Below are 27,352 nucleotides of genomic sequence, written 5' to 3'. Positions count from 1 at the left end.
CCTTTTCAGGCTGGAGTTTTGGATTATTTGATATAAATGGGACAAATAACGAATTTTGTTGCTGTTTCCCTTTGAAAGATCTAAAATCTGCTAAAACAAGATTATGGTGGAAAATCGGGTAAATTTTATAGCGAGCATATTAATTGTTTATTGTAGTATATAAAACATAGTTTGTGTCTACAAATTAAGTTTTAAGTATGCACAATATTTTTGTTTAAAAGCAAGATGAGTGGGAACGCTTAACGTTGGGTGATGGTTTAGAAGGGAAATTTAAGTGTAACACCGAAGTCTGTCAACATGGCTGCCCCCTCGAGGAGTGCTTTAAGAGGTCAGTTTTGAAACGTAACAAATTATTTCGCTTATCTGCTGTACATTCCGAGATTATTAACATGCAACTATTCATGTGCAGAATACTTGAGTGATAAATATCGCGTGCATCTACACAAGCGAACAGCTTTGACCACGATCTGTTTTTAGTTATGCTTAACGTACATGAGTTCATGCAGTCTGTCTAAAGGATAATTTAATTTTGATATATTTTTTAAACTACTAATTGGTTAATTAAATGTAATCATTGTCATATGTAATTTGACCCAGTCTTTTTAATGTTGCTTTACTTCTGTGTGTTGTTTCATGCACAGTTTTCCCCAGATGTCAGAGTCTGTTCTTCACATGCAGAGCTCCTTCTGTCTCGTGCAGCTCTCTGGCTGCATACAGGCAGCAGCAGCAGCCTGTCAGATCCTATGCTGCTTCCAGCACCAAGTGAGTTCTCTTTACACTATTTAGACTTTACCTGGTAAAAAGGTTGTCTAATAAAAATCAAAACACTTTTTGTAGGCAGAAAGAGAAGAAAGACGAGACCGTTCAAGAGAAGGCGGTGAAAGAGAGAAAAAAGGTTGATGACACAAACAGACATAAACCCTTTGGACTCACAGCCTGGGCTCCAGTAGATGATGTGTACATGGTGAGGTACTATCCCAAACCTGTGTATGAGACATCCGTGGCCATTGAAATGCTGAAGAACTTCCAGAAGCTGGATTTCAGTCCTGAGAACCAGCCTGTGTACATTAACCTACGTCTAGACATGAAGCTGGAGAAAAAGGTACATTTTGGCTGTTTTTTTTTCTAGTCTAATTTGAATAACTTTTGCTTAAAAAAATAAAATTTGCTCTTGCTTCTAAATTCACAAAAACTGATTTAATTCTACTGTTTAAAGTCGTTAAGCAGTCTTTTATGCTCGCCATACTGTCTGTGAAATATTATTTCAATGTAAATATTATTTCAGTGGTCATTTTTTTATGTTTAAGTTTTATCCATTATTATTAATAATTTAATTTATTTATGTGATGCAAAGCTGAGTTTTCAGCAACCATTGCTCCAGATTTCAGTGTCACGTTTCTTCAGAAATCATTCTAATATGCTGATTTACTGCTCAAGAAACATTTCTTATTATTATCAGTGTTGAAAACTCTGCCACTTATGACAAAACTCTGCTAATGTTTTTAAAAAGTCATGTTAAAGTTTTCACTGTCACTTTTGAAAATTTTCAAAAAGACCAAAAAAATCTTACTGTCCCCAAACATTTGACCAGCAATGTATTCGTTTGAAATAGAGTTTGTATTCTAAATCTGATAATTGTATTGCTAGTTTGCTGCAAATACAGTACAGACCTAAAGTTTGGACACACCTTCTCATTCAAAGAGTTTTCTTTATTTTCATGACTATGAAAATTGTAGAGTCACACTGAAGGCATCAAAACTATGAATTAACACATGTGGAATTATATACATAACAAAAAAGTGCGAAACAACTGAAAATATGTCATATTCTAGGTTCTTCAAAGTAGCCACCTTTTGCTTTGATTACTGCTTTGCACACTCTTGGCATTCTCTTGATGAGCTTCAAGAGGTAGTCACCTGAAATGGTCTTCCAACAGTCTTGAAGGAGTTCTCAGAGAGATGCTTAGCACTTGTTGGCCCTTTTGCCTTCTGTCTGCGGTCCAGCTCACCCCTAAACCATCTCGATTGGGTTCAGGTCCGGTGACTGTGGAGGCCAGGTCATCTGGCGCAGCACCCCATCACTCTCCTTCTTGGTCAAATAGCCCTTGATGCCTTCAGTGTGAATCTACAATTTTCATAGTCATGAAAATAAAGAAAACTCTTTGAATGAGAAGGTGTGTCCAAACTTTTGGCTCTGTACTGTATGTTTCAGGAATCCACAAAAGCTCTTTTGTGCTTTCGTTACAGTTGTTTCAAATTAAAACTGTCCATGTTTCAAAAAACTTAAATGCATCATCTTCAAAAGTTCTACATCATATCTTGATGATCCTTGAACCTTTTAAAAAAGCTCAAATATTTATCAGTACATCCGAACAGTTGCTGAAATGCTTAATGAATTGTGGTGTTAAAAAACATTTAATGTGCGACTACTGCAAAAGTCTGTCTATTCTTGTGATGGAACACTTTGAATTGATTACCATATATTATTAAATCAACTACAAAGAGTATTATTTTGAGTTAACTGGATGAAAAATATTCTTGGCGGTTGAGTAAATATTCTCTGTAGTGTTGTTGCAGTGCTTAAGAAAACTTTTCATTACTCATAACTGCAACAACATAATTTTAAATCTTAATGAGTTTCCATTGTTTTGTTTTTCAGAAAAAAGTGGATCCGTTTGTTAGCACAATTCATTTACCACATTCCTTCAAGTCGGATATCAACAAAATAGTGGTTTTCACTGAGGTGGGATAATCATTCTGTGGTCCATTATGTTAAACATTAACTGAACTGATTTGATATCATTTACAGCTGCGTTTAAGAATTCTGTACAGTTTACATGCAGTAATGTAGAGTTACGGCTTTACAGAATCCAGATCAAGCCAGGATAGCGATGGAGAATGGAGCAGCAGTTGCAGGTGGAGCAGAACTGGTTGAGAAGGTAAAGCTCATGAGATATAACTTTGACATGTAATTCCTACTTATACTGTTTACAGGTTTGCCTTTGTAAAAAAAAATGAATGTTTATTTGAATCGCATTCAAAAAGTACATACACTGAATTCAATCTGTGTTTTGGCTTGATTTATCAATTACTTATTTACTTGATACACCTTTTAATTCTTGTTGATTACAGATTTTAGCTGATGAGATCACAGCAGATTTTTACTTGGCTGAGCCAGACATTGTTCAAAAGCTGCTCCCATTGAAGAACAAGCTGAGGAAGAAGTTTCCCAAGAGCAAGAGAGGTCTGTGAGTTTCAAATGTATCAGGCATGTTTTATTAATGTGCAGCTAAACCCCGAGGTTAAATGGCTCTTTGTGATTCTTGCATTAGGATCAGTTGGAATGAATATTCCCAAAATGCTTGCATTATTCAAGAGTGGCCATGAATACATGGTTGAGGACATCTATGTTAACACACAAGTTGCAACAGTAAGTCACATTGAACTGCTTTGTGTGACAGACATTTTTATTAGTAATAGAGTAAGAGAGGACAGGGTGGTATCTGTACCACCTTGTTAACATCATTTTATTTATTTTTAACAGCTGGACATGCCAAAGGAGTATATTCTGGAAAACATTCATGCCATTGTAAAAGATGTGGCAAGCCATAAGCCAGCAGAATTTGGTAAGTTATTTTATTTATTATCTTTGGCTGTTAGGTGGAAGTATTCTATTCTATTCTTTGACATGGATTAAATGTATTGTGTCTTTGATTTTTTTCCTCCAGGTCCTCTTATTGAGCGAGCAATTGTCTGCAGCAGGTCAAGTGAGGGTTTGCACATTAAAATCGAAGAATTCTTTCCACAGGAAGAGAAAAAGGCATGACATTGTTGCTTTGTATATATTTGCATTGTACAAAAATTATAGACTGTAATTAAAATGGTAAATGTTACGTTGTCCAATTGTGTGATTTTATTCTGAAGCCAATTTTTACAGTAGCATCATGTTTTAGGCATGGAGGCAACACGGTTAATAACCCATAGTAGGCAATAAGTCCCCTGTTGCTAAGGATTTAGAGATCAATTTGTGGTGGTATGGAATGTTAAAAACTATGCAGACTTCTGTATATACACTATTTACCTTTACAATTATGCACTGTGCAGATGCTTTGTCCAAACCAATTTATAACAACAAAAACAGTTCATCATAGAACCAGCAATATTCATAATATCCACTGCACTGGGAAGATGCGTTTCCTGTAGGCTGAAGCCTTCTGTTGGTTAAAAGGTCACTTAATATATTAATCGTTTATACAATTTGGGCAATACAATATTTTTATACTATATATATATATATATATATATTGCCCTGTCATCCCCTACCTATACCAGGAGGTGGCAGTAGAAACTCGCTTACACACTTGTTCTAACTAATCAAGCTCTAGTACTTTATGCCTTAATTTTTTTTGTCGTTTTTTTAATTAAAAAAATAACCTTTTTACGGGAAGATGAAAAAGAAAGGTTTTTATATGTATGTAAACATTTAACCATAAGTGTAATTACAAGAATCATTGGTCTCTTATGAATCGAGCAATCATGGTTTTATAGACAAGATATGTTATAAGATATGTGGAGAAATTTTAAGAGAACATTTGAATATTCATCATGGTTAAAAAGTTTTGAATTAATTTCCTAAGTCCACAAATGTCCAAAAAGATTTTTCTGGTTTTGTCCTTGAATGAGCACCAAGCAAGGATCAGATTGCCCTGCTGCTCGTGACCTAGGAATCTTTGACCGTTAAGGTCACTACTATTTTAAGTAGGCTATATATATTCAATCTAATGCATGCACAACGTTGTAGAAATATAATTTGCATGATTCCACCAAGTTTGGAATGCATTTTAAACACAACCTAAAAAAAATCGCAAAAACGTTAGTTTCTTCCATTGCACTCACAGGCTGCCACAAAATCTAATACCCGTCAAAACTTTGATGGCCATAGGTTTTGTTCCCACAGTGGTAGAGGGGGAGGAGGGGGCTTCTCAACTCGTGAATGCAGCTGGTCGTGTCTGCAGTAACTCACTTTAAAGAGCGGCTCGTATACTCAGTGGTTGTTAGTGCGTGTTCCCCTGTAATTACTCGCGTTCAAGTTGTCTTAGTAATGGCCCCGCACTTTTAAGAGGAAGGATTTTGGTGTGGGAACCGCTCTCTGTGAGGAAGTTTCGCTGGAGAGCTCACTGGACTGTATCTACTCGGACTGGATGCATACCAGTAACGATACCGACCGTCTGCAAGACTTCAAGCTCACGCGCTGCTGATTGATTCGAGTCCACAGGAGAGCAACGATGATGCGCACTCACTCACATTCAAGTTAAAGCCGTTGTGTGTGTGTGTGTGTGGTTTTTTTTTTTGTGCATTTTGGATTAAAACAGGTTCTAAAGTGAATATGGGTCCTGTTTGGATCCTCCTAACCGTTTTGATTGGATACAGCACCAGCTTGCCCGGAGCAAAAGGTTTGTATTTCTGTGCTTTCTGCTTTTTTTAACCGTTAGTTGCAATAAAATAAATTTACAATTCTAGATGAATCTGTTTGTCCCATAGGTACGCTTGGAAATATGCTTTTAAAAAGCAATGCGCAATAGAGAGTCTTATAATATTAAATAATCGCATGACTACGCTACCATGTCTGAGAAGGGATGCTGTTTATGAAACAGCGCCTGCGTCCTATCTGTTATCTTGATCTTCCCACAACAACTTGATACATTTGCATAAATTCACTTTAGCTCAGTCGCCAATGATGATTATTTAGAAGTTCATTGACAGTCAACGTTATGGCTATTGATTCTCAAGATAAACGTGCATTTCCTTAGGGAAGCATGCTTTCTCGGACAAGTAAAACTTTGATATTATTTAGACCTCATAACCCACTTAAACTTAACCTTCACAAGAGTTTCTGGACCATGTTTTCAAGATTAGCAAATTTGTATTGTCTTAAATGCATTTTTTTCTGGTTAGTTTGCTTGATTTTAAGTGATTGCATTTAAATATTTAAGGGTAATTATTCCCATCTGTAAATTAATGTCAAACCTATAAAACTGAGCAAGATTGTAACATGCTGAGATACTTGTTTTTACAGCCTGTGAGGGTAAACCATAAAATTTCATGAATGAACCGTGTGACAGTCTTTTGTGTTCTTTCACATTGGGCGACAACAAGGGCATTTAAGACATTGTTGGACACATGATTGCCATGACTGGGACATTTGTCCACCATTAATCATGAACTTGTCAATTGGCCTGCAAGTGAAAGATGTATCGATCCTTTTCCACTCTTGTTCACCTCATTTTCTTCATCCACAGGAGCATGTGTCCATCAAGGCTCATTGTTTGCGGTATGTATCCATTCCTCTTCTTATTTTTGCTTCTTTTTAATCTGATTAATGTACTGTTGAGATTTGTTGCTTTAAGCAATAACCCTGGCCCATTTATGCAAGCCATTGTGTTGTTAATTATTTAGAGGCCCATTATCACAGCACTGGCATTGAAAGGATTCGCCTGATAAAGTATCAGTCAGAATGGGTCTCACAGTCACTACAGATGTATTTGAGGAGAAGTGCCTCATAAATAATGAACGTGCTGACTTTGTGTATGGTTATGAGGAGGAGATGGTCTAGACTATGTATCTTGAGAAATGGAAAGAAACCTTATAATCAGGTGTTTCTTCTACAGCTCAGTGCAAATTGCACGGCCCCTCTCGGATTCCCATGCGTTTTGTTGTTTAGAATGATGAGATTGCACTTTTTGGTTGTTCCTTTTGCAGAACAAATGGTTTGGATGTTAACGTGCATCTAATCTTTGCAGGAATATTGAGATTGTAAGTGCACAGAGGCAATTTCTTGTGTCATCACAGAAAAAAATATCCAACAGAAATGCTTAACACAACTTTCATACATGGAACTGTGGTGCACAACAGGTTTTCTTTGTGGTTTAATGGAGAGTAATGACACATCTCTGTCTCTGCTATTGTGTAATGACCGTAATTAAAAGAAGTGTAAACACAGCAGCGGAATTCCTTCCTTCACTCCCTGGGAACTGGGAATGGAAGTGAATAGTATGTGTGCATTATTCCGTATAACATGGCTCCTCATGGGATTCAAGAGGCTTTGTGGGGAAAGGGGGGAGAGATTTGGGATGACGGTCATGGACAGGTGGAGACTTGCTGGAGGGAGTCAGGAACAGGCTCTTTGGAGTTCAAAAGAAAAGCCAGCCAAAACACCTGGACAAGGAGCCACAGAGTCCTGATATGAAAAAAGAGAGGGTTCAAGTAGCAATTATGACTCCAAACTCTATTTTTTTTTTTTTTTTTTTTTTTTTTTAGAAGTTGTTAGCAAAATCAAAGCACTGGTTAAGATAACAAGTGAATGGTTAAGCCCAGACAAAACTGGGTATACAGTTCAAACCTTTTTCGGTTTATTTGGTTTCTTGGTGTAATAGAAATATTTTAATAAGAGATTTAATTCTATATAGTACTTGTACAGCTTTTTTAGAGATGACTAATTGTATGTTTTCCTTGTTAACCTTTGAACCCTTTGTTTGATGATCAAAAGTATGGGGTATGGAAGAAATACCTTTATTCAGCAAGGTTGCTTTAAATCGACCAAAGTTACCGTAAAGACATTTATAATGATGCAAAACTTTTCTCTTACAAATCAGTGCTGTTCCTTTTGAACTTTCTATTCATCAAAGAATCCTGGAAAAAGTAGCACAAATTCCACAAGAATAAAGTGTGTTCACCCCAAAATGAAAAATATGTAATTAATTACTCACCCTCCGTTCCAAACCCATGAGACCTTCGTTCATCTTCAGAACACAAATTAAGATTTTTGTGTTGAAATCAGAGAGCTCTCTGATCCTCCCATAGACAGCAATGCAACTGTAATGTTTCCAGGCCCAAAATGTAGTAAGGAGATCGGTAAAACAAAAAATTCAACAGTTCTTCTTCCCCGCGTTACATCTTCCACTGGGTACTTTTTTATCTACGTAGTCAGCGTTTTTTTTTTTACTTTGTTAATCATAAGAAATGATTCTTGAGAACCATGTCAGTGTGTATTAGGATGATTTCAGGAGAATCATTAGACATTAAATGCTGGAGTAATGACTAATGAAAATCCTGCTTTACTATCACAAAATGTACGTCTTAAAATCGTTATTTCATGTTGTAATAATGTTTCACAAAATTTTTCATCAAATAAATGCAGCCTTGATGAACAAAAGATGGGCCTACTTTAAAAAAAAAATAAAAAAATAAAACTTTACTGGCCCCAAAACCTATAGAATATAATTTTTTCATGCTGGCAGAAACTAACCATTTGTTGTTGTGTGTAACAGTGACATGAATTTGGCCGTGTATATGTTATTATTGTTGTGCGACATTGGGTTGAACAGAGCCTGTTGAGAAATATTTGGCAGTTGGTCTGAAGTTTTTCTGTCATAATTTATGACTGTGCTTCTTCAGCCTTCAGCATTTTGAAAACAGAGAGTGTTAAATGCAACTGAACTAAAACAGTAGATGAAATTACAGATTTGGGGTCGTCTCAGGAGTGCTACTTCGTTTGAGCAGACACTGGAAGAAACAGCAGTTTTGTGCGTTTCTGCTGTGAAGAGTCCTTGCAATGAATACAATATAAAGATTAATGAAACCCAGTGCATTAGCGCTCACCCTTTCCATTCAACAGCACACTCTGAAATAAGGTACAACACCACATCTAAACATATCACTCATGCCCTGGGGCACAAATTCCTTGCATTGCAAGTATTTCGCCTCTAAGCAATTGAAATGTAGGGCAACTCAAGAATAGAACTGACTAAACAGAGAAATGGCGCAGATTTTGCTCGTTTGATTGGCTTTAAAATAAATTATTTAGCTAATTTCAAAGTAGCTACAATTTAGAGGTATTAGTGGGAGAAAAACTAATTTTCACACTGAACAATTTGGTAAATGGCTACTTACAGACTTAAAAAGATTCAACATCTGTAGGACATTTTTCTGAAACTATAAAGAACAAACAAGGGACTCATGAACAAACATCACAAAATAAACAAACAAACAAACAAACAAAAAACAGTTGTAGATCATCCAGGTAACCACACACAGTATTAAAAACCAAGGGTTCCCAAACTTTTGAAAGGGGTTATTATAATGATTTCAGCTATTTTTTGGCCTTGTGGACTACATGTAAACATCTTTTATGTAAAATATCTTAATCCGGACAGTACTAAATAAAAAAATAAAATGCATATTGTATGTTCTGTCTTATTTTGTAAAAATTATTCAGATTTTCACAGATACTGCAAGGGCTTCCCAAACTTTTGCATGCAACTGTATATTAATTTGGGATTTTATTTTGTAATTTTGACCTCCCAATAAATTCAGTCATGGACACTATACAATACTACAATTAAGATGTATTAGTAGTGTGAGCGTCGTCAGTAACTGACCCCTAGCTTGGTCATTTAATACTTGGCCTGTTTAATATGTACTCAATGCACCTGAATCTGAACCCTGTTGAACCCTAATCCTGCAGACTTTTACATGGAAACAAACATGTATTAAAACACTTCATAGAACTGACATTCTCTGTTGCTAGTAATCACAAACCTTTTTATTTACTGTCAGAATTTATTTATACAGTTATCATTTGTGGTAAGCAGAGCCTGTTTGTTCATGCTCTGTTAATGAATGGGTTATTCCATAGGCTTCCTAGTGTGGATGACTTCACATAGCTTTATTGGGTAATCCTGCAGTCCTTTAGGTACCAAACTGGGTTTGACCCCTTTCTGGCCCCTTGAACACATACGATTTTGTCCCACTGATTGAGCTAAACCGCAATATGGCAAACCAGTTGGGTAAAGAGCATGCAGGGATGTTTAAAAAGTGGCTTAGCAGTCTTTAAATTCCTAGATCTGGGATTTTGTGGCTGCTCAAACAGAGCACAGATTATTTTTATTGTTCTCCAAGCGTGTACATAGATGCTTGTTTAAAAGCAAACACCCTGCTCGACTAATAGACAAGCATTCCAAGCAGGCTGAATGGTCTAAAACCTCCTCAAACATGTAGTTCTAGCTTGAAGGTGCCATTTCTGAGTTGTTTGTCTTGGGGTCATCGCCTTTTGTTCCTCAGTTCATTCCGAGTGATTATCTTACAGCTCTTAGTTGAAGCGTGTTTGCATCTTGTCTAAAACTGTGGACAGATTGCTAGTTTTAAATGTGTGCATTCTTAAACACAACCTCACAGGAACAACCAAGGTTTGTCTAATGTATTTGTTATTAATGTGGCGATGAACTGTTTCTCCAAGCAACTTTTCTCTCTGTCTGCCTACTGAAAGGTTACAATTATAATTTTTAGTATAGATCATCCAAAATTTTACAATTCTGGCATCATTTACTCCCCCTCATGTGGTTTCAAAGGTGAACATTGAAGAAGATAATTTTAAGAACTTTGGGAAACGAGCGGTTTTGGTGCATGTTGAATTCCATTGTATGGACAAAATGCTGAAACATTCTTCAAGATATCTTCTTTTATGTTTCACAGAAGAAAGGTATACAGGTTTGAAATGACTTGAGATTGAGTAAATGACACAATGTCCATTTTTGGTCAAAGATGATTTTGCCAGGTAGAAGAGATGTGCCATTCAGAATTCAACTGAGAGTGCATTTTCCTAAATTTAAATTGAGGTAGCAAACAGGATACAATATTACAATTCAGATTTGGATGCAAAGAGGAAGAATTGACGTGAATTGACATTTGTGAACCTGGACCACAAACCAGTCATAAGTCACACGGGTATATTTGTAGCAATAGGCAATAATACATTGTATGGGTCAAAATGATAGATTTTTCTTTTATGCCAAAAAATCATTAGGATATTAAAGGAACACTCCTCTTTTTAAAAAAAAAATATGCTCATTTTCAAACTCCCCTAGAGTTAAACTGTTTTACGGTCTAATCCGATTCAGTGATCTATATAAGCTAAGCTAAAAGTGCTTCTACCAGTCCCGGAGATTGGCTGAATGGATTTGAAAACGGTAAAACTCAACTGTTTAACTCTAGGGGAGTTGAAAAATGATTTAAAAAAAAAAAAAAAAAAAAAGTGGAGTGTTCCTTTAAGTAAAGATTATGTTCCATGAAGATATTATATACACTTCCTACCATAAATATATCAAAACTTAATTTTTGATTAGTAAAATGCTTTCTTAAAAACTTAATTTGGACAACTTTTTAAGCAATTTTCTCAATATTTAGATTTTTTTTTTGCCATATCAGACTTTAGATTTTCAGTTGTATCTCGGCAAAATATTGTCCTTTCCTAACAAACCATATTTTAATGGAAAGCTTCAGCTTTCAGATGATTTATAAGTCTCATTTTAAAATAATTGACCCTTATGACTGGTTTTGTGGTCCAGGGTCACATTTAAAGAAGTTAACGTAGCATTTTTTTCAGTAAAAACAGCAGTTTATTAAAACAGACTTTGAATGTTGGCTGCACAGAGGCTTGGTTGAAAGTTTTGAAACAAACTTTGGGTATGGATGGGTGCAGGGTCAAATAAGGAAATGTTTATGAGACTTCCATTTGATTTGACTTTCAGTTTTTCTCAGATTTTCTCATATTTTATTCTTTTTGGGGCTTTAGTGTTATAATAAATGTCGTTTGAAATGAACTCCAGAAGAAAACAGCGGAGTTCAGCTACCTGTTGCTCTCCCTTAAGTGCTGCTGCTGGCAGAAGTCAAATCACTGGCAGTCAGAATAAATCATGTTCAGACATGATTCATTCTGACATTTAGGATTCAACTCTTCATGCACTACAGTTTCAACCCCTGCTGATCCACCACAAGCCGGAGCTTTTGGGAATAGAGGACTACTGTTGTGCAGGATGAACCAACAGGCCTCATTTCAATGGCCAAACCAAAGTTGAATGGCTTGTAAGTCTTTAATTTTAAGAGGAGAATCTTTGTGGAAAGTGTCAGAGATTCAGCATCTCCTTGTGGTTATCCGCACATCTGCTATTGTTTCCGTTGTGTTTTCGAACATGACTCCTTGTGTGAATTCCATGGAGACAAGCGGAGGTGTAGCAACAGAAGTGCAGAAAGATGGTAGCCTGAGGAAAGACAGCCAGACGGGGCCTGTCTCTGGCTCCAGCATTCTCCCCCCTCAAGTGCCTAATTTTAGTTCTTGCCCATATTCTCTTGTTCAGTGGCAAAACAAAGGCTTCACGGTGTGGCCTGCCGCACAAGATGACAGGACTGAGTTTGCACTTGTTTTGCTGGTAAAAAGAGATCTTCACACATCAAATCTACAGGTCTTGGCGAAAGTCCCAACTGATAACAAGGGATCTCACATCAAGCCTCAGCTAAGAAAATGTCTTCCAATTCCACGTTCTTTAGCAGCGTTTGATAATGAACTTAACTAGAGGCAAGCCTCTGGCAGGTTCATGCAACAAAATGAATAGCTTTTATAATGAGCATAAATTCAATCCAGGCTGGCATTTATGAGAGTAATTTAGGTGTGATTTGCGATACAATTAAGGTGCGTGATCTTTATCTTGATTGTGTCTTGGAATTTTATTACAAAGCTCCTTTTCAATGTGTTGAATGGAAACTCCTGAGATTTTTTGCCAGTTTGAAAGGGAAACGCTGGGTGTCTTTTGTGGAAATATTAATCCACCTCATGAATGGCCCCTTATCACCGGTGCCATTTTAAATGGTGGGGAATTAGAAAGCAAACACATGGCAGACTTTTGCAATGCTTTATAGTTAAACTTCAACTCCTTAATTGCAGGACTGCTCTTTAAATTAAAGACATCCCAAATCACTGCTAACATATGCACTGCAATCAAAAGATATAACATCTCAGAGCCAATCGTTTATACAGTTTAGTGTCATTCAGATAGACTTTTTAACGTGTTGTGGTAAAAACATTGAGCGGATGCAAAATTGTGTATATGCATTATGTGTTGTATTGTGTAAATACTGTACTTCCTTGCTAGTCTGATAAGGTTGCTTAGTAGCATTTAAGAAGTAGCCTACAGCTGATACAGCTGAGAAATTTGTCATTCTTTAGAGCTGTTGGATTGGTTGCACTAACCTGTGACATTGTCTTGAGCATCTGACGCATTTTAAGAGGTTCATTGTCAATGTTTATTCGTTTGTCTTTAAGCTGTGTGTGGGCTATATATTCCTTTTTGTTAGAAACTTTTTCTTAAAGTTTGTCTTGTGTTTCTCAATGAATAGGGAACACTGCCATTCAAAAGTTCTCTTTTGTTCGCCCAGGCATTTATTTTAATAATAGTAATAACAAACAATTTCTATTGTTATTAATTTTAATAACAAACACGAATCTAATGTTTGGGGAGTATGTGTGGCTGTCAGTCACCACACCGGTGTGGATACTGTACTAAGGAACCACAGATTCTCGCCTACGTCTTGGAATATATGACCCAAATAAGAATTTTCTCCGGATATTGTCATCAGAACAAGTAACAAGTCTGCCACGTTTGTTCTGACAAACTGAGGGAATATGCATTACTATAAATTGCACTACCAATGGTGATTTAATCTACCAATGATTAGCTCATGTCACACCACATCAAAATCAAATTGTTAATGTTAACATCAGCATTGCGTGACTACTTGTTTGTAGTGTGTATTAGCGGGTAGATTTAAACTGCTATACAGTTGAAATCTCTAATTGTCATACCATTCGAATTTCAAATTAAGAAATTCTTTTAACCCAAAAAGCAAATTATTCTTCCTTTTGGACTGGTACTCTTTAAAAAACAAATCCTGTGTAATCCCAGAATGTTCAACAGATCAGCATTTATAAAAAAAAAAAAAAAAATATATATATATATATATATATATATATATATATTGTAACACTATAAACTTATATCACAATTTCTTTTTTTTTTTTTTTACATTTAAACTTTCCACTTTTTTTTTTTTTTGCTAGACCACCTCCTCCAACAGAAAGCCTCCCAGGTTGTTTCTTTAAGAGTTAGAATTAAAAAGACGTGGGGGTTCAGATCAACTCAATGGAGTAGGCGGGTTAAGTGAGGGCTCTAAAGGTTAGTGACCTTTACGTAATGGACCTTCTCGTAAGTATGGGGGTCAAACTGTGACAGGAAGTGTGTAAAGGGTGTCTGTCTATGTACTGTAGCAAAGAACACGTTTGAACTCATTAGTGAAGTAATCATTCTCATTCTCTTTGTTGTTGTTCTCTTAACTGCCTTTGGCTCACTTACCAGTTAATTGAATGGAAGTAGTTAATAACCATCTTTTTATATGAAGATTCCTCCAGTTTTGTTTTGCCATTAAACTTTTCAAAGATTAGGAAATTATATGCTCAGCTACACAAGCTGTCTTTAAAAAAAAATGAAAGGGCATCAAAGCTTGTCCTCAGTTGAACTAGTTTTGCCTGGCTTGGGTTAGAGTTAGAGGGTCATTTTAGCAGCCATCTGCCCTGTAAGCCCTGAAGCCCCTGCTTCTCAGTGGTGTCTAGATGCTACAAACAAACCTGTGGGTGTATTAATAGAATGCAATTACATCTGCTCAGGGTCGTGCTGCCCCATGCCTTCCCGCTGGACACAGGCATTCTTTATCTTGTCTGCTGGAAATAGCAGATGGCCTCTACCTTCTTTCTTATGCGGAACCGAGTCAGCAAACTAACATTTGTACTTACATTTGTGGTAGGCCTTCAAGGTAAACAAGCCCCTCTGATTGTTTACCGCCCTCCACACAGAGTCCCAGAGACATCATTAATCTCATCAGTTCAAAGCTTCCATCACCCGCAAGCTCAGTTCAACAGCCAGACCCACTGGGGTTTTGTTTTCTTCTCATTTTTCCCACAGTTTTCACTTCCAGTAGGATAGATGAAATTAGACCGGTTGGATTTGTTTACATCTGGTATTAATGTCTCAGGTAATACGATCCAGTGGCCAGCCAAGACAGATTGGGCTAACACCAGGCATTAACTGCTCACTAAATGTTAAATGAAAAACTGTTTTCATTGTCTGTTAAATGTGAAATTATTTCTATTTTTCAAAATTATTGTAAAACACTTTTGCATTTCTCTGTGTAATAAAAAATAATCTGTGTCACAAGGATATATTTGATTATCCTCATATTTGTGAGTAATACATTCCATTCAACTTGTTGTTTTTTTAAGTTGGCCAAAAGGATGTTACTACTTTTTCAAAAATAATTGTGGGATAGTAAAGAAAAAAAAACATATAGTAGAAAACTGTTATTGTCCGACTCTTATCCATGTTGTGTGTGTGTTTTCTCCCTGTGACCCAGTTTTCGTCCTCCGGTTGATCATTTATTTGATTCCAGGTGTGTCTCCTTAGTTTCTTGTTATCCTGTGTTTAAAAGCCCCAGTCCTTTCATTTAGTGTTTGTCGGTTCTTAAGCGTCATTCCTCAGTTCCTGTGTTCGTATCTCGTTGTTGATGGAATGAAACTCTACGGAAATATTCTCCTGTGTTTCCTCGCTTTCTCCAAGTGAAACATGACATATATGATGTTTAGTACCATTTGAAGCATGGAAAGATTTATATCTAATAACAGCCAATACATTGCTTATTAAATATTAATAATTATTGGTTACGGTATTAACCAAACTTCATATCCGTGCATTCCCACACTGTAAAAAAAATCTAACTTCAGTTTTGTCAGATTCAATTTTAAAAGTTTGACTGAACTATCGAATTGAATGACAAAAAAAAATTATTTTACCTCTGTGTTTTGGCCTTATCCACACTTGAGACTGTTTTTGTTCTGCATAAAATTGAGCTTTTTGAAAATGTGAAGTGGATATGTTTGAAATGCCGTTTTTGCATTGTAATGTAGACTGTGAAAACCAAGTAATTCTATAATGATGAGGCATGTTTAGTCATGTCACGCATATTGTACTGATATATACCTGTTTATACTGGTATTGTGTCTGTTATGTGCTATTCAATTTCACACTGTAGCTAAAGATATGTTTCTTTGTACAGTCATCACACTCTTCTATCACAGTCCTGCAAATATGACAGAAAATTACTCGCAATTGCTTTCCTGCGGCAAAGCATGAGGGCATTTGTGTTTTAGAGAGAACATATGGTGATTGAGCGCAACTTGGATGCATCAGTGAATAGAGAGATATTTTGCTAAATAATACAATGCCGACAGAAGAATAGTTTGAGAACTTTATTATGTTTGGTATCATCTCTGAGCTTTTATGTGGTTTTATGAATACAGAGTAAGGTGAATTTAGCATTTTCCAAAATTTCAGTGTTGATGAGAAACTTTAAGAAAATGTGGACAGAGAGCTTTTTGAAATGAAACGCCATTTTTAAGATTCCAGAGTAATGTAGACATAGCCTTAGAAACTTCTACGTAACATTATAACATTAAACTGCAAGCTTATTGAACATGGATCCACATATAAAACCATTTTTTTTCTCAAAAAAGTTCTCAAGCTGGTGTCACAAGTTTTCTCAACTGCTGATTTTATTTAATTTTTTCTACAGTGTAGTATCAACATGTGCCAAACATGTCTTCTTTAAGACAAATTTGTGACTTTTGTCACTGGTGTAATCATAAATCATGAAAGATTTTAGGGCTGATGAGTTGTCTAGTAGTTCGGGGAACTGACTCAGTCTTGCAAGAATCATTCTCTATCCTTTGATTTTTCTCTTTGGCGACATGCTCTCCTGATGTCTGTGTGTTGAAAGGAATGTTCTTGTTCATTGTGTCTTCTGTCTTTACTCTCCGGTCAAGTCTCTATGCTACGGGATGATTTGCAGGTAGACAGCACTGCGAGACTGCTAGTGCTCAATTTCTTTGCATTCCCTGTTGTTATCCCATGGCTGTCTTTCTCACCACCTGTCTTTTCCTCTTCTCCTCTCCTGTCATTCCTTTAAACCTCAAACGAACGCTACACTTAGTCTCTCTCTGTTCAGGTGTCATGACAGTTTTTGTTAGCAGTACAAAACACCTGGATAGAGTCTGCTGTGCCTCTTAATGGGGAAAACTGTAATTTGCAGCGGAAAGATTGTGAAAAATAGAGAGGTACGGAAGGGGAGGGCAATCCTTCAAGGTATTATCAGAGGCAAGTGCTGATCTGTCATTAGCTTCGACTGTTTTGTCATTTCACAAGCAGGTGTATGGGTGAAAATTACCATTTGTGCGATCAACGTGGTGAAGAGATCTGAGAATGTTTATGGGAACTGTAACTATAGAAGATTTGCTTTTCAGTTCCTTCGCTTTCTTTAGGGCTTCAAATTGTATTTCAGGGGTTATAGATGGAGACCAAAGAATCAAAACCTTGCTAGACTCAGATTTTATTTCACATTTATATACTTATTTTCTCTTTGCTGAAGAGGTGTTTGAAGTAAAATGTTGCTGAAATTACCAATGCAGTGAAATCATTCAAGCTGTCGCTCTCTGCGATGAGTGCTAAAGAACAAGGTATCAGTAGTGTGAGGGGCCTCTGACAGTGCTGTGAATAAATACTCTGAGCTCTTTTCTCGTAGGGAAGAGTTTGACAGCACATTTACTTTGATAAGCTGGATCCAGGTGGGATGCAGGTGTGTCATTCCCTTCAAATATTTTTATAGAGCAGCTCAGTGAGTCACGTCATGCATATATAAATTAGGGTTCAGGAAAAGGGTTAAAGGAATTTTTTTTTTTCAGCAAGGACACATTAAATTGATCAACAGTGACACTAAAAGCAAGACAAGGCAAAGTTTTTTTATATGGCACATTTCATACACGATATGAAATTCAAAGCGCTTTACATTAAAGGAAATTAAAATCATTTAAAAAAAAAGATCACAACAATAATAAGGAATTGAAAAAAAATATGTTTTAAAATGAGCTAAAACAGTTAAGAATAAAAAAATTATGATACATAAAATACAGTGCAAAATATATATATATATATATGTTTGTTAAAATGTTCTTTTGAACTGCCCATTCATCAGAGAATCCTAAAAAATATTAGTCAAAAGCATCACAGTTTTCTACAAAAATATTAAGCAGCACAACTGTTTTCAACATTAACATCAGTGGTGAATGTTTTAATGGCATTCTTTCACAACTTATTCACAACTTTTAACAAATTATGATGTTTTATATGGCTGTGGCGCTGTAGATTAAGCAGCTATGGGGCGGGAAACACTGATATGTAAGTTTGAATTTGTTTACCATTAACTCAGAATGTCTTATTTAGTGTCCCTTTCTTGGTGCCTATATAAGAAATACTCATCCTTCATGGTCATGCAGTAGTTCAGAACCTAAATTGGGTTTAAGAACCTGACAAACGTTTCACTCCCTGCCCTCAAGTCATACCATAACTAAGCCAAATTAATGAGCAGCAGAGGCACTCAAGATAAGTCACCTCTTTCTACTGTTCCATGGAATGGGAGTGATAATGAGTGACCAGAGCTTTCATCCACCATTTTGTGTGAGGATTACAGAGGCCCTGTTTATACCTGGTATTAAGATGAGTTTTTGTTGATCCGATGAACCATGGACAATGCTGAATACAAGTTTGGCGCTTGTTCACTTTTGACCACTTCCAGAAGTAGATTGCTTTCGCAATGTACACATTCATGTGGTCCAATGCATACAAACAGCCACTTAAGACCACCTCCTCTTCTTAAACATTGCTGGAAACATTGATTCTTGCCAGGCAGAGTTTAAACTTTCTAAATCATCTAAAATCGTAAGTTTGGTTTAGTAACCCTACACCTTCCCTTCAGAGAAATCAAGAAAGTGGTCAAAAATAGACAGAAGGGGTGATTATTCAATGAAAAACGAATAATTTTGGGGATCTATGTAAAGAAATAAACTGCTTTTAAGGTACAACTCTGCTTTATATTAGGAGCTTACACAGAGAATAGAAGATTGGCCTTTGAGAGGAAAGTGTTGATGTTGCTCCACTCAGTCAAGATTGGGTCAGGAGGTGGACAGGTCGAGGCACCAAGTAAGTAGTCAAGGGGCACCTTTTATTGAACATACTCCCTCTGGAATATGTGTTTTGCTGCATTGGCTGGCTCTTGTCCAGAGAGAGAGAAATAATTTAACAGACAGATAACATATCCACTGCAATCATAAATATATAAGACTTAACTTAAATTCACTGAGAGGAAAGAGTACTTACTGCAAGTCTGTCAAATAGTGAATCATGCAGCTTTCACCTGCTTTATGAGTTGGTGTAATTTGACATAATTCTGTCAGCCATGGGTTCTCTTGCCCTGTTAGTGAAGTCACACTGATAGTCCTGTACACTAATGAAATGAAATAGTACAGTGGCTATTGGTTTGGGGTGACTTATAAATCATCTCCTAATCACTATTGTGTCTTTAAGCAATGCATGCAATCCTAGGTTGTTCTAGATAGACCGCCACTTGAAAAAGTTTGGTTACACTTCATTTCGATAGTCCACTTTAGACATTCTACTGACTATAAGTAACTTTGTAACTACATGTCAACTACATATAAACTAAATCTCAGAAATTTGCAACTACATGTCTACTAACTCTTAGAGTAGACTGTCTGGGTAGGTTTAGGGTTAGTGTTAGGGGTAGGTTTAGGCTTAGTAAAAGTTGACAATAAGTTGACAAAGAAAGTGTTAGAAGATATTAAGCAGACAGTCTACTAATACTCTACTAACTGCCAGTTGACATGTAGTTGCAAAGTTACTTACTGCTAGTAGAATGTCTAAAGTGGACTATCAAAATAAAGTGTTACCAAAAGTTTACTTTAATCTTCTGTAGATTACAGAAATTATGAGGCACTAGCACTTTTTAAATATATTTTTTGTAATACTTTGACAGGTAAGTGGTTCTAAATTCCAAATACGCATTGGGATACTTCTGAATATAGGACCAAATAGATTACTGAAATTGATAGAAACTTAAAGGGTTAGATCACCCAGATAGCAAAATTATGTAATTAATAACCTACCCTCATGTTGTTTCAAACCCGTAAGACCTCTGTTTATCTTCGGAACACAGTTTAAGATATTTTAGATTTAGTCCGAGAACTCTCAGTCCCTCCATTGAAGCTGTGTGTACGGTATACTGTCCATGTCCAGAAAGGTAAGAAAAACATCATCAAAGTAGTCCATGTGACATCAGAGGGTCAGTTAGAATTTTTGGAAGCATCGAAAATACATTTTGGTCCAAAAATAGCAAAAACGACGACTTTATTCAGCATTGTCTTCTCTTCCATGTCTGTTGTGAGAGAGAGTTCAAATCAAAGCAGTCTGGATATCCGGTTCGCGAACGAATCATTCAGTTCACCAAATCGAACTGAATCGTTTTAAACGGTTCGCATCTCTAATACGCATTAATCCACAAATGACTTAAGCTGTTAACTTTTTTTAATGTGGCTGACACTCCCTCTGAGTTCAAACAAACCAATATCCCGGAGTAATGCATGCACTCAAACAGTACACTGACTGAACTGCTGTGAAGAGAGAACTGAAGATGAACACCAAGCCGAGCCAGATAACGAACAAAAGACTGACCCTTTTTTGTTTAGATGGTTTATGATGAACATTGGATGGCACTTTAGATGTGTGATATACAACACTGTTGCCTTCAGGCAGTAAGGCCAAAATACAACAGTGTCTTTTCACATCTTTTGCTTTTCGGGGTTCATGTCCAGGTCAGCACATTGTTTTGTACCAGTTTTGTTATTCTGATGAGCTGTGTTGTAACTTAAACAAGCAATTCACTGGAAATTTATATTGTTCGCCTAAAAAGTGAAAATGTGAACTCCCACATAGATCAGAGAGCAAAACAGTGAATCACAGCCTGGAAAGAGGCTAACTATCCATATCCATTTAAAAATCCATTTCTATCCCGTATAGCAATATGTATGTACTGTATATATATATATGTGTGTGTGTGTGTGTGTGTGTATATGTATTTGTGTATACAAATATTTGTTAACTACATTCAAATTTAGATGTAGATTCATTATTTTTACCTATTAGAATCACAATAAAGTTTGTAAAAAAAAAAAAAAAAAAAGAGACACATGTCAAAGTTTATGTTCATTCTGTTTGGAGAACACATTTTAAACGGCCAAAACTGTAACCTTGTGATTTGCATTGCCTTTTTAAATAAGATCCAGCAGTGTCTATGACTCTGCTGGCATGGCATATCCAAAACCATTAAGTGCCATGTTCTTATCTTTTTAAAGAGACTTGACAACAAGAGCGCATCCTCCAAATTAGCCAAATGTGGTGGACAAGGGCACTTTTTATTGCCTCCATTTAAATTATTTAAATAGTGAAGTGGGTACCAGAAATGAGGGGTCCCAGGGGGCAGAAAGGGGGGAAGGCTTTTGTCACTGTAAACTTATGTGCCCCACAAAGGGATGGCAAGGCTAAGTTATGTGCGAAATCCCGCCACTGTGAGTCGACTGGTCACTGTGAATGCGTCCTTTGTTAGAAACCCCTCACTGTGTTCTAAAAGAACTGACCTTGTTCCAAAACCTGCTCCTCAATCCTCACGATCCACCCCGCTTGTCTTCCAAGTATTTCTGCTTTCTTCCTTTTCGCCAAGGTTCAAAGAGTTAGGGCATTCTCAGATGTGTTAGCCAAGCATGTATGCCAGAGACCCATTACTTGTATCCTCAAAGTCTGCCCATAAAACCCAAGTCAACATCTTGATCTCCAGGACTTGCTGTCAGGAAAAACCTAAAGGTTTTGGTCCACCATCAGCTCTGTCCCTATTTTTTTTGACTTGGCTGTGATTTCATTTGTTGCACTGGGAAGGTGCTATACATTCTCTGAATGGCTCCCTGATGAATAGTGTTTCCAACCGTTATTTCACTCAATTGCATGATGCTTGTCCTATATAGAGTCAAGCAGTTTTTCTTTCTGTGAAGATAGATTTTTAGTAATTGCACATTCTTTCTGCTCATTCTTTACACCACTATATATAAATACTAATAGTTCTCATGCAAATGAGATGGATCTTAATTCTGCTTTCTTCTTGTTGTTTTCATCAGAAGACACATTTTCTTCCTTCAGTATGACACAGGATTTTATACATTTTATACACCCGTATACATTTTATGTCTTAACAACACCAACAGTGTAGACCAGGAGTGTCATGCATCTTTTGATTATTTTATTTTTTAATCACATATATTTTTGAAGGGACTCTGATCATACACGATATTGGGGAAAAATTACATTGCGATATTTTCCTTTTCGGCAATATATATTGCGATATGAAATCTAATAAAATGTTTTCTGTCAAACAAAAATGTGGTGATCACACTTACATTCTCATTTTAAATGATTTAAACATCGACACCATTGTGTCAATTGATTAATATCCGCGATACAGCACTCGTGTTGTTTGAAGACAGTGAGTGTGCGACCGTCGCTCGCTCTCTCTCTCTCTCTCTCTCTCTCTCTCTCTCTCTCTCTCTCTCCCTCTGTCTCTCTCTCTCTCTCTCTCGTGCGCGCGCGCTCACTCTCTCTCTCTCGCTCTTTCTCTCTCTTTCTCTCTCTCTCTCCCTCTCTCCCTCTGTCTCGCTCTCTCTCATGCGCGCTCTCTCTATCTATCTCTCTATCTATCTCTCTCTCTCTCGCGTGCGCTCTCTCTCTCTTTGCCCTGTCAAAACTTTCACTCTATGATGGTTAAGCTGTGCCATTAATCTGCGAATCACATTCGTCAAGGGCCGGAGAGCAGCTGGCCCGTAAAGTTAACGAATAACGGATAAACTACCACAGCCTACATCGCACATTCTGCGATGTGACTATCGTGGATTCGTACATCGCGATATCGATGCTTAAACGACACATCGTGCAGCCCTAGTCCAGGTTGCCTAAATGAGATTCAGACTTGGGTTCAGAAGGGATTCAACCTAAAAATACATTTTTTATTTACTTAGGAAACAGCATGCATTTTCATTTCAATGAAAAAGCAGTTTTGCCTATTTGTTCCTTGGTGAAATATTGAGTTTTTTAATGTTCCTTTTAAAATCTACTTGGCCCAAGAGGCACAAGTTTCCGTTTTTGGGCTCATTCCATTTCTCAAGTAGAATGCAGTTATAGTCCACTGTATTTGGTCACAGTCCTAAAACTCTCCAAATCATATACAAAACACTAGCAGTTTTTGTGTGTGTGTGTGTGTGTGTTTGTGCGCTGTGCTTTGATGTGTTGCCAGTGGATTGCCGTGCTCTTTTGTGTGCCTGGGCTGGGTAAGATGCCTGGAGTTCTCTGGAGGGGAGCCACTTATTCTGCTATGTGTGTCCAGGGACTTGCCCAACATGTGACACATGCAAGGTAGCTTCAGTGCTAGTGCTGACACTTGGTGCCACGCTTCAGTGCCTTTCTCTGGTGTTTTTTCACTTGAACTCCATAAAAAGGTCACAGGATGTCTCTGGAAATTCACAATAACAGAACAACTTGAGATTGTCTCAGGGTTGATAACAGGGCGACCTTCAAAGTGTGGGACTTGTCAGTGCCGATACAGATTGTAATTTCCATCCTCATATTTTGATTTAAGTTTGAAATATCATAAAATGCTGGATGGAAACACCAAGATATAAATGAAATGTTCAGAATGCACATAAAAAACAAGCCCGCTTGCTTGAGGTGGATAAATTTTTTTATATGTTAAGAAAACACCTGAAAAAAAGTGATACAGTTGCTTTCCAAATGGTTAAAACTCTGTTTGCTTTTCTATTTTGGGCCAGTTTCCCTGGAAATGGTGATGGAAACACTATTTTATTTGCAAATTGTTTTGATGATTTTGTGATTTTTACAACCCAAGTTAATTGTACAAACTTGCCCTTGGCAAAAGTTTTACAAAATTGTATTATGTTGCTTCTTGCAATTTTCACGACACTTTCAAAGTGAATTATCTAGTGAGTGGCATTTAAAGTGCCAAAGTAGTTTTATCTAAAACAGATGACCATGAATCTGGCAATAAATATTATGTTCATTGTTGTACAATCTTTTTTGAAAGATGAGGCCTGTAACTGCTTTATCTTTGTGCTTAATTGCTGCTATAGTGCAACTGTTCAGAGCTATTTGTAGAACATCAGGTCAGGGGGTAACCCACGGGTCGGGTTGGGGCGGGTAAAGAAATTGGCACTTTATTGTGGGGCGGGTTAGGGCGGGTCACTAAATATGGTGCGTGGAAGTTAGTGGTGGAAATTTTGATTATTTCAAGAGATTCGTTGATTTTCAGTTCGTTCACCAAAATGATTAGTTCAGATTCGTTCAGATTCGTGATTTGTTCAGTGACCATTTCTTCATATTATACACAAATACGCCACAGCAAGTGGCGGAAAAGGGTGTCTTATGTGTTATGGCTTAAGTCAACAAACGTATATTTACTTGTGACAAAAACTGATTAGGCTTTATTAAAGTGTGTGCATGTTCGCATTAAATAAATAGTCGAAATAAGTTGTTCAGATGAACAAAGCGCAAGGTTTTCTTGCATAATTAAACATTTTAATTGTTTGGTCAGACTGTTCATATATATAATATATTCACATTAATAAATCGTGGATTAAACGTGGAGTTATTTTCTGTATGCTAAATATGAAAACAAGCGTATGTGCACCTATAACTGCGCTTTGTATCTGCTGATTGCTGATCGAGATTTACATGCTTGGCTCACTGACCCGGTATACTCTCATTCATTTTATTTACGAATGAGCTATGTATCAGTTCATTCAACTTGTTCACAAATGGGAATATCGTATTTGTTCACTACATTCAACAAATCACATGCTCCGTCAAATCTTAAGTAGCAATGTAACTTCCGTGATGTCCCTGATGCGTGGGGCGGGTCGGGGCGGGTAAAGAAATGTAACTTTATTTGCGGGGCGTTTGGGGTGGGCCGAATAATTTCAGAAAAGCGGGACCCGCGGGTTGGGAAAAAAGCCGACCCGCGCATCACTACTAGCATGTTACGTTTAGTGTTGTCTCTCTCACAGGAAGCTGATAGACCTGCTTTGTGTGGATGTTTGCTTGTCCGACTGAGTAAGCACAGAAGCAAATTCATTGCCTGGAGCCTGTCCATTTTTCTTTTCTCTTCCTGTGGTTCTCTACGCCTGGGCTTTTCTGTTTCTATTTGTTTGGAGCTCCTAGTTGTAAAAAGCATGCTTCCAAGCACTGGGGACTCATTTGGAAAGAACTGCATGGAAGGCTAGATGTTCTCTAACTTACAGAATGAATTACTACATAGCTACACAAAGTAATTAATGTCTACTTTGATGAATCGTGGTTGAGGAGGTGAACTCAGAAGGACTGTGTTTTGAAAGTACATCTGTATCTATAGGAAAAGCTCCCTGGGAACAAGTGGCCTCGACTCCTTGATAGAGCTGTTAGGAACAAGAGCGCCCGTCTTGTGTTTTAATCTCAAACAAAACATCAAAGCCTCCCCTTGAGGCCCGACTAGATGGAAAAATTTGGCATATTAAACCAAAGCCTCATTGTCTGCTTCTGTCCTTGACCGATGTTTGCTTACCCAGATTCAAACCTTGACTTAACCGTGGGGAACTGCAGATTATTTCCATAAAGAGAGATGTGTTGTATGATCTCACATCTGCAATTCTCAATAAATATGCTGATTGCAATTTAGGGTCTCAAATGTGAAGACTTTCACCTTCAGCAATGAATGATTAAATCAGTTCCTAATTTATTCATGCAAAAGTAAAATTATTAGAATACCTCATTTATTGCTAATCCTTAGAAATCAAATGTTTTTTTTTTATATTAATGAGGTTTTCACATTGTTGTTGTTTGTGATTGTCTCAGTCTCAGAGTGTTTGATACATATTGCATACAAAATAATCAAAATATGCTTTTTTATATCATATAAAAAAGGTTATTATGATTAAATATAAAATACATACAGTTTAAAAAAATATGTAAGTAGAATAAAATATTTGTGTTCTTATTTAAAAAAAAAATCTTTCAACTGTTTCTTCAGAATATCTTCTTTTGTATTCCACAGAATTAAGAGTTAAGGCATGGTTTGAAAGAGCATAAGTGTGAGAGGGATCTTTTCTTTCAAGTTTATAGTGAGATGAAATTTAATGTCCTAGACCTAGAGGCGTTAGTGAAAACAGAGATTGGGGTCATTTGTATGGTCTTAAATATAAAAACTATTTCAAAGAAGACAACCCAAGTTTGTGTTTGTGCTATAATGTCTTTTGTATGGATTTTCATCTTCACCCACTGAGCTACACTGTGTGAGGGCATGTGGTGACATTTGCAAGAGACAATTAGTATAATATTGCTTGAATAGTTTGTTTAAAATTGATGCTAGGATATGATAGTGAGTGTTGCTCTGACTAGATGTTAGCACCTTTGGCTCAGCTCCACCAACACATTCCCATTATGTACATCTTTAGCATTGCTAATGCTCATAGCTCCTATTCCCTCAAGTACCTGACTACCTCTGAGGTCTTCGCTCAGGGCAAAAAATACAAGAACTTGTCTTTCATTGTTACACCAGGATGACTTCTCCTCTAGCTCTGTTTTTCCTCCTTGTTTTCTTCCACAGTCAGCTGTCTTCCTGTCTAAAAAAGTGCTATTAGCATTTTTAAGATAAGTTTTTTTTTTGTATGTTGGTTTATTGACTAAAAACAACACAGAACGATTTTATATCTGATAAGACCTAATGTAAGCTGATATTTTCATTCTTGCTCTTTTTATAGCTCTTCCATGTACGCAATCTCTTATTTAAAAATGCAGTAGCACAGGGCGCTGAATACAGCACAAGGCATCTGAGGCATATAAGTGTTGGCCGTTTTCTTTATGGAGTCACAAATAGCTGGCCGGCAGGATCATATTTGCATTTTAAATATAGGCCAATCTATGGCAACCTCACTACAGTCATTAGTCTGCTGGCACCCAGCAATCAATGAGAGGAATGCTATACATGCACCGCTGATAGTCAAAGGGCATGAGTGTGGTAATGGAATGCAGTATATACAGTATGCACATGTAACAATAAAACATTGTCTAGCTATATAACCTCTTCTACTAATGTGTGTAGTTTAGGGATGCTGAAGTAGGAATGCTCCATATTCAGTCATTATTTTCCCTCAATATACAGTTTCGACATAGTTAAAATAGAAACATATTTCCTGCCGTGGCGCCAGGGGCAGCTGTTTTTCTGATGCATTCAAAGCCAGTATGCTAAAATAATCTCCGGATAGTAACAAGAGTATCCTAGGGTTTGCTAAATTCGGATGGGGCTGAATTAAATATAACAGAACACCTGCTTTATCCATCCAAAGGGTGTAGGTAAAGCATCATTCCTGCAAAAATGCATGAGCTCAGCATGTGCTTTAATGTAATAAAAGAAGTTAATGTTAC

At 36.9% G+C, this 27,352-nt stretch overlaps 2 protein-coding genes across 3 annotated transcripts in view; both read left to right on the top strand.

Annotated features, from left to right (window-relative positions):
- Positions 1-156: 156 nt before the first annotated feature.
- On the top strand, positions 157-3,892 carry LOC132140381 (large ribosomal subunit protein uL1m-like). The gene is made up of 9 exons (XM_059549172.1): positions 157-328; positions 642-762; positions 838-1,102; positions 2,659-2,742; positions 2,867-2,938; positions 3,132-3,243; positions 3,332-3,429; positions 3,544-3,625; positions 3,728-3,892. Exons 1-9 carry the CDS (start codon positions 298-300, stop codon positions 3,823-3,825), a joined length of 963 nt encoding a protein of 320 aa, XP_059405155.1. The 5' UTR covers positions 157-297; the 3' UTR covers positions 3,826-3,892.
- Positions 3,893-4,987: 1,095 nt separating this feature from the next.
- fras1 (Fraser extracellular matrix complex subunit 1) overlaps positions 4,988-27,352 on the top strand; it is a 106,941-nt gene continuing 84,576 nt past the window's right edge. For both annotated transcript variants that reach the window (XM_059550376.1, XM_059550375.1), the window contains exons 1-2: positions 4,988-5,452; positions 6,299-6,330. In XM_059550376.1, the coding sequence (XP_059406359.1) occupies positions 5,386-5,452; positions 6,299-6,330 (99 nt within the window). In that variant the 5' untranslated portion in view covers positions 4,988-5,385. The remainder of the gene's footprint in view (positions 5,453-6,298; positions 6,331-27,352) is intronic.

The sequence above is a fragment of the Carassius carassius genome, chromosome 5 (assembly GCF_963082965.1).
Source record: "Carassius carassius chromosome 5, fCarCar2.1, whole genome shotgun sequence".
In the NCBI taxonomy this organism is placed as follows: Eukaryota; Metazoa; Chordata; class Actinopteri; order Cypriniformes; family Cyprinidae; genus Carassius; species Carassius carassius.
Note: the sequence above shows the minus strand (reverse complement) of the source record. Positions and strands in the feature narration are given on the sequence as shown.

Bases quoted from the DNA above. Each gene is read 5' to 3' on its own strand.
- LOC132140381 (XM_059549172.1), top strand. From the start codon at position 298: ATGGCTGCCCCCTCGAGGAGTGCTTTAAGAG. The intron at 329-641 runs GTCAGTTTTGAA...TTTCATGCACAG, and splicing joins CTCGAGGAGTGCTTTAAGAG to TTTTCCCCAGATGTCAGAGT. The intron at 3,626-3,727 runs GTAAGTTATTTT...TTTTTCCTCCAG, and splicing joins CCATAAGCCAGCAGAATTTG to GTCCTCTTATTGAGCGAGCA.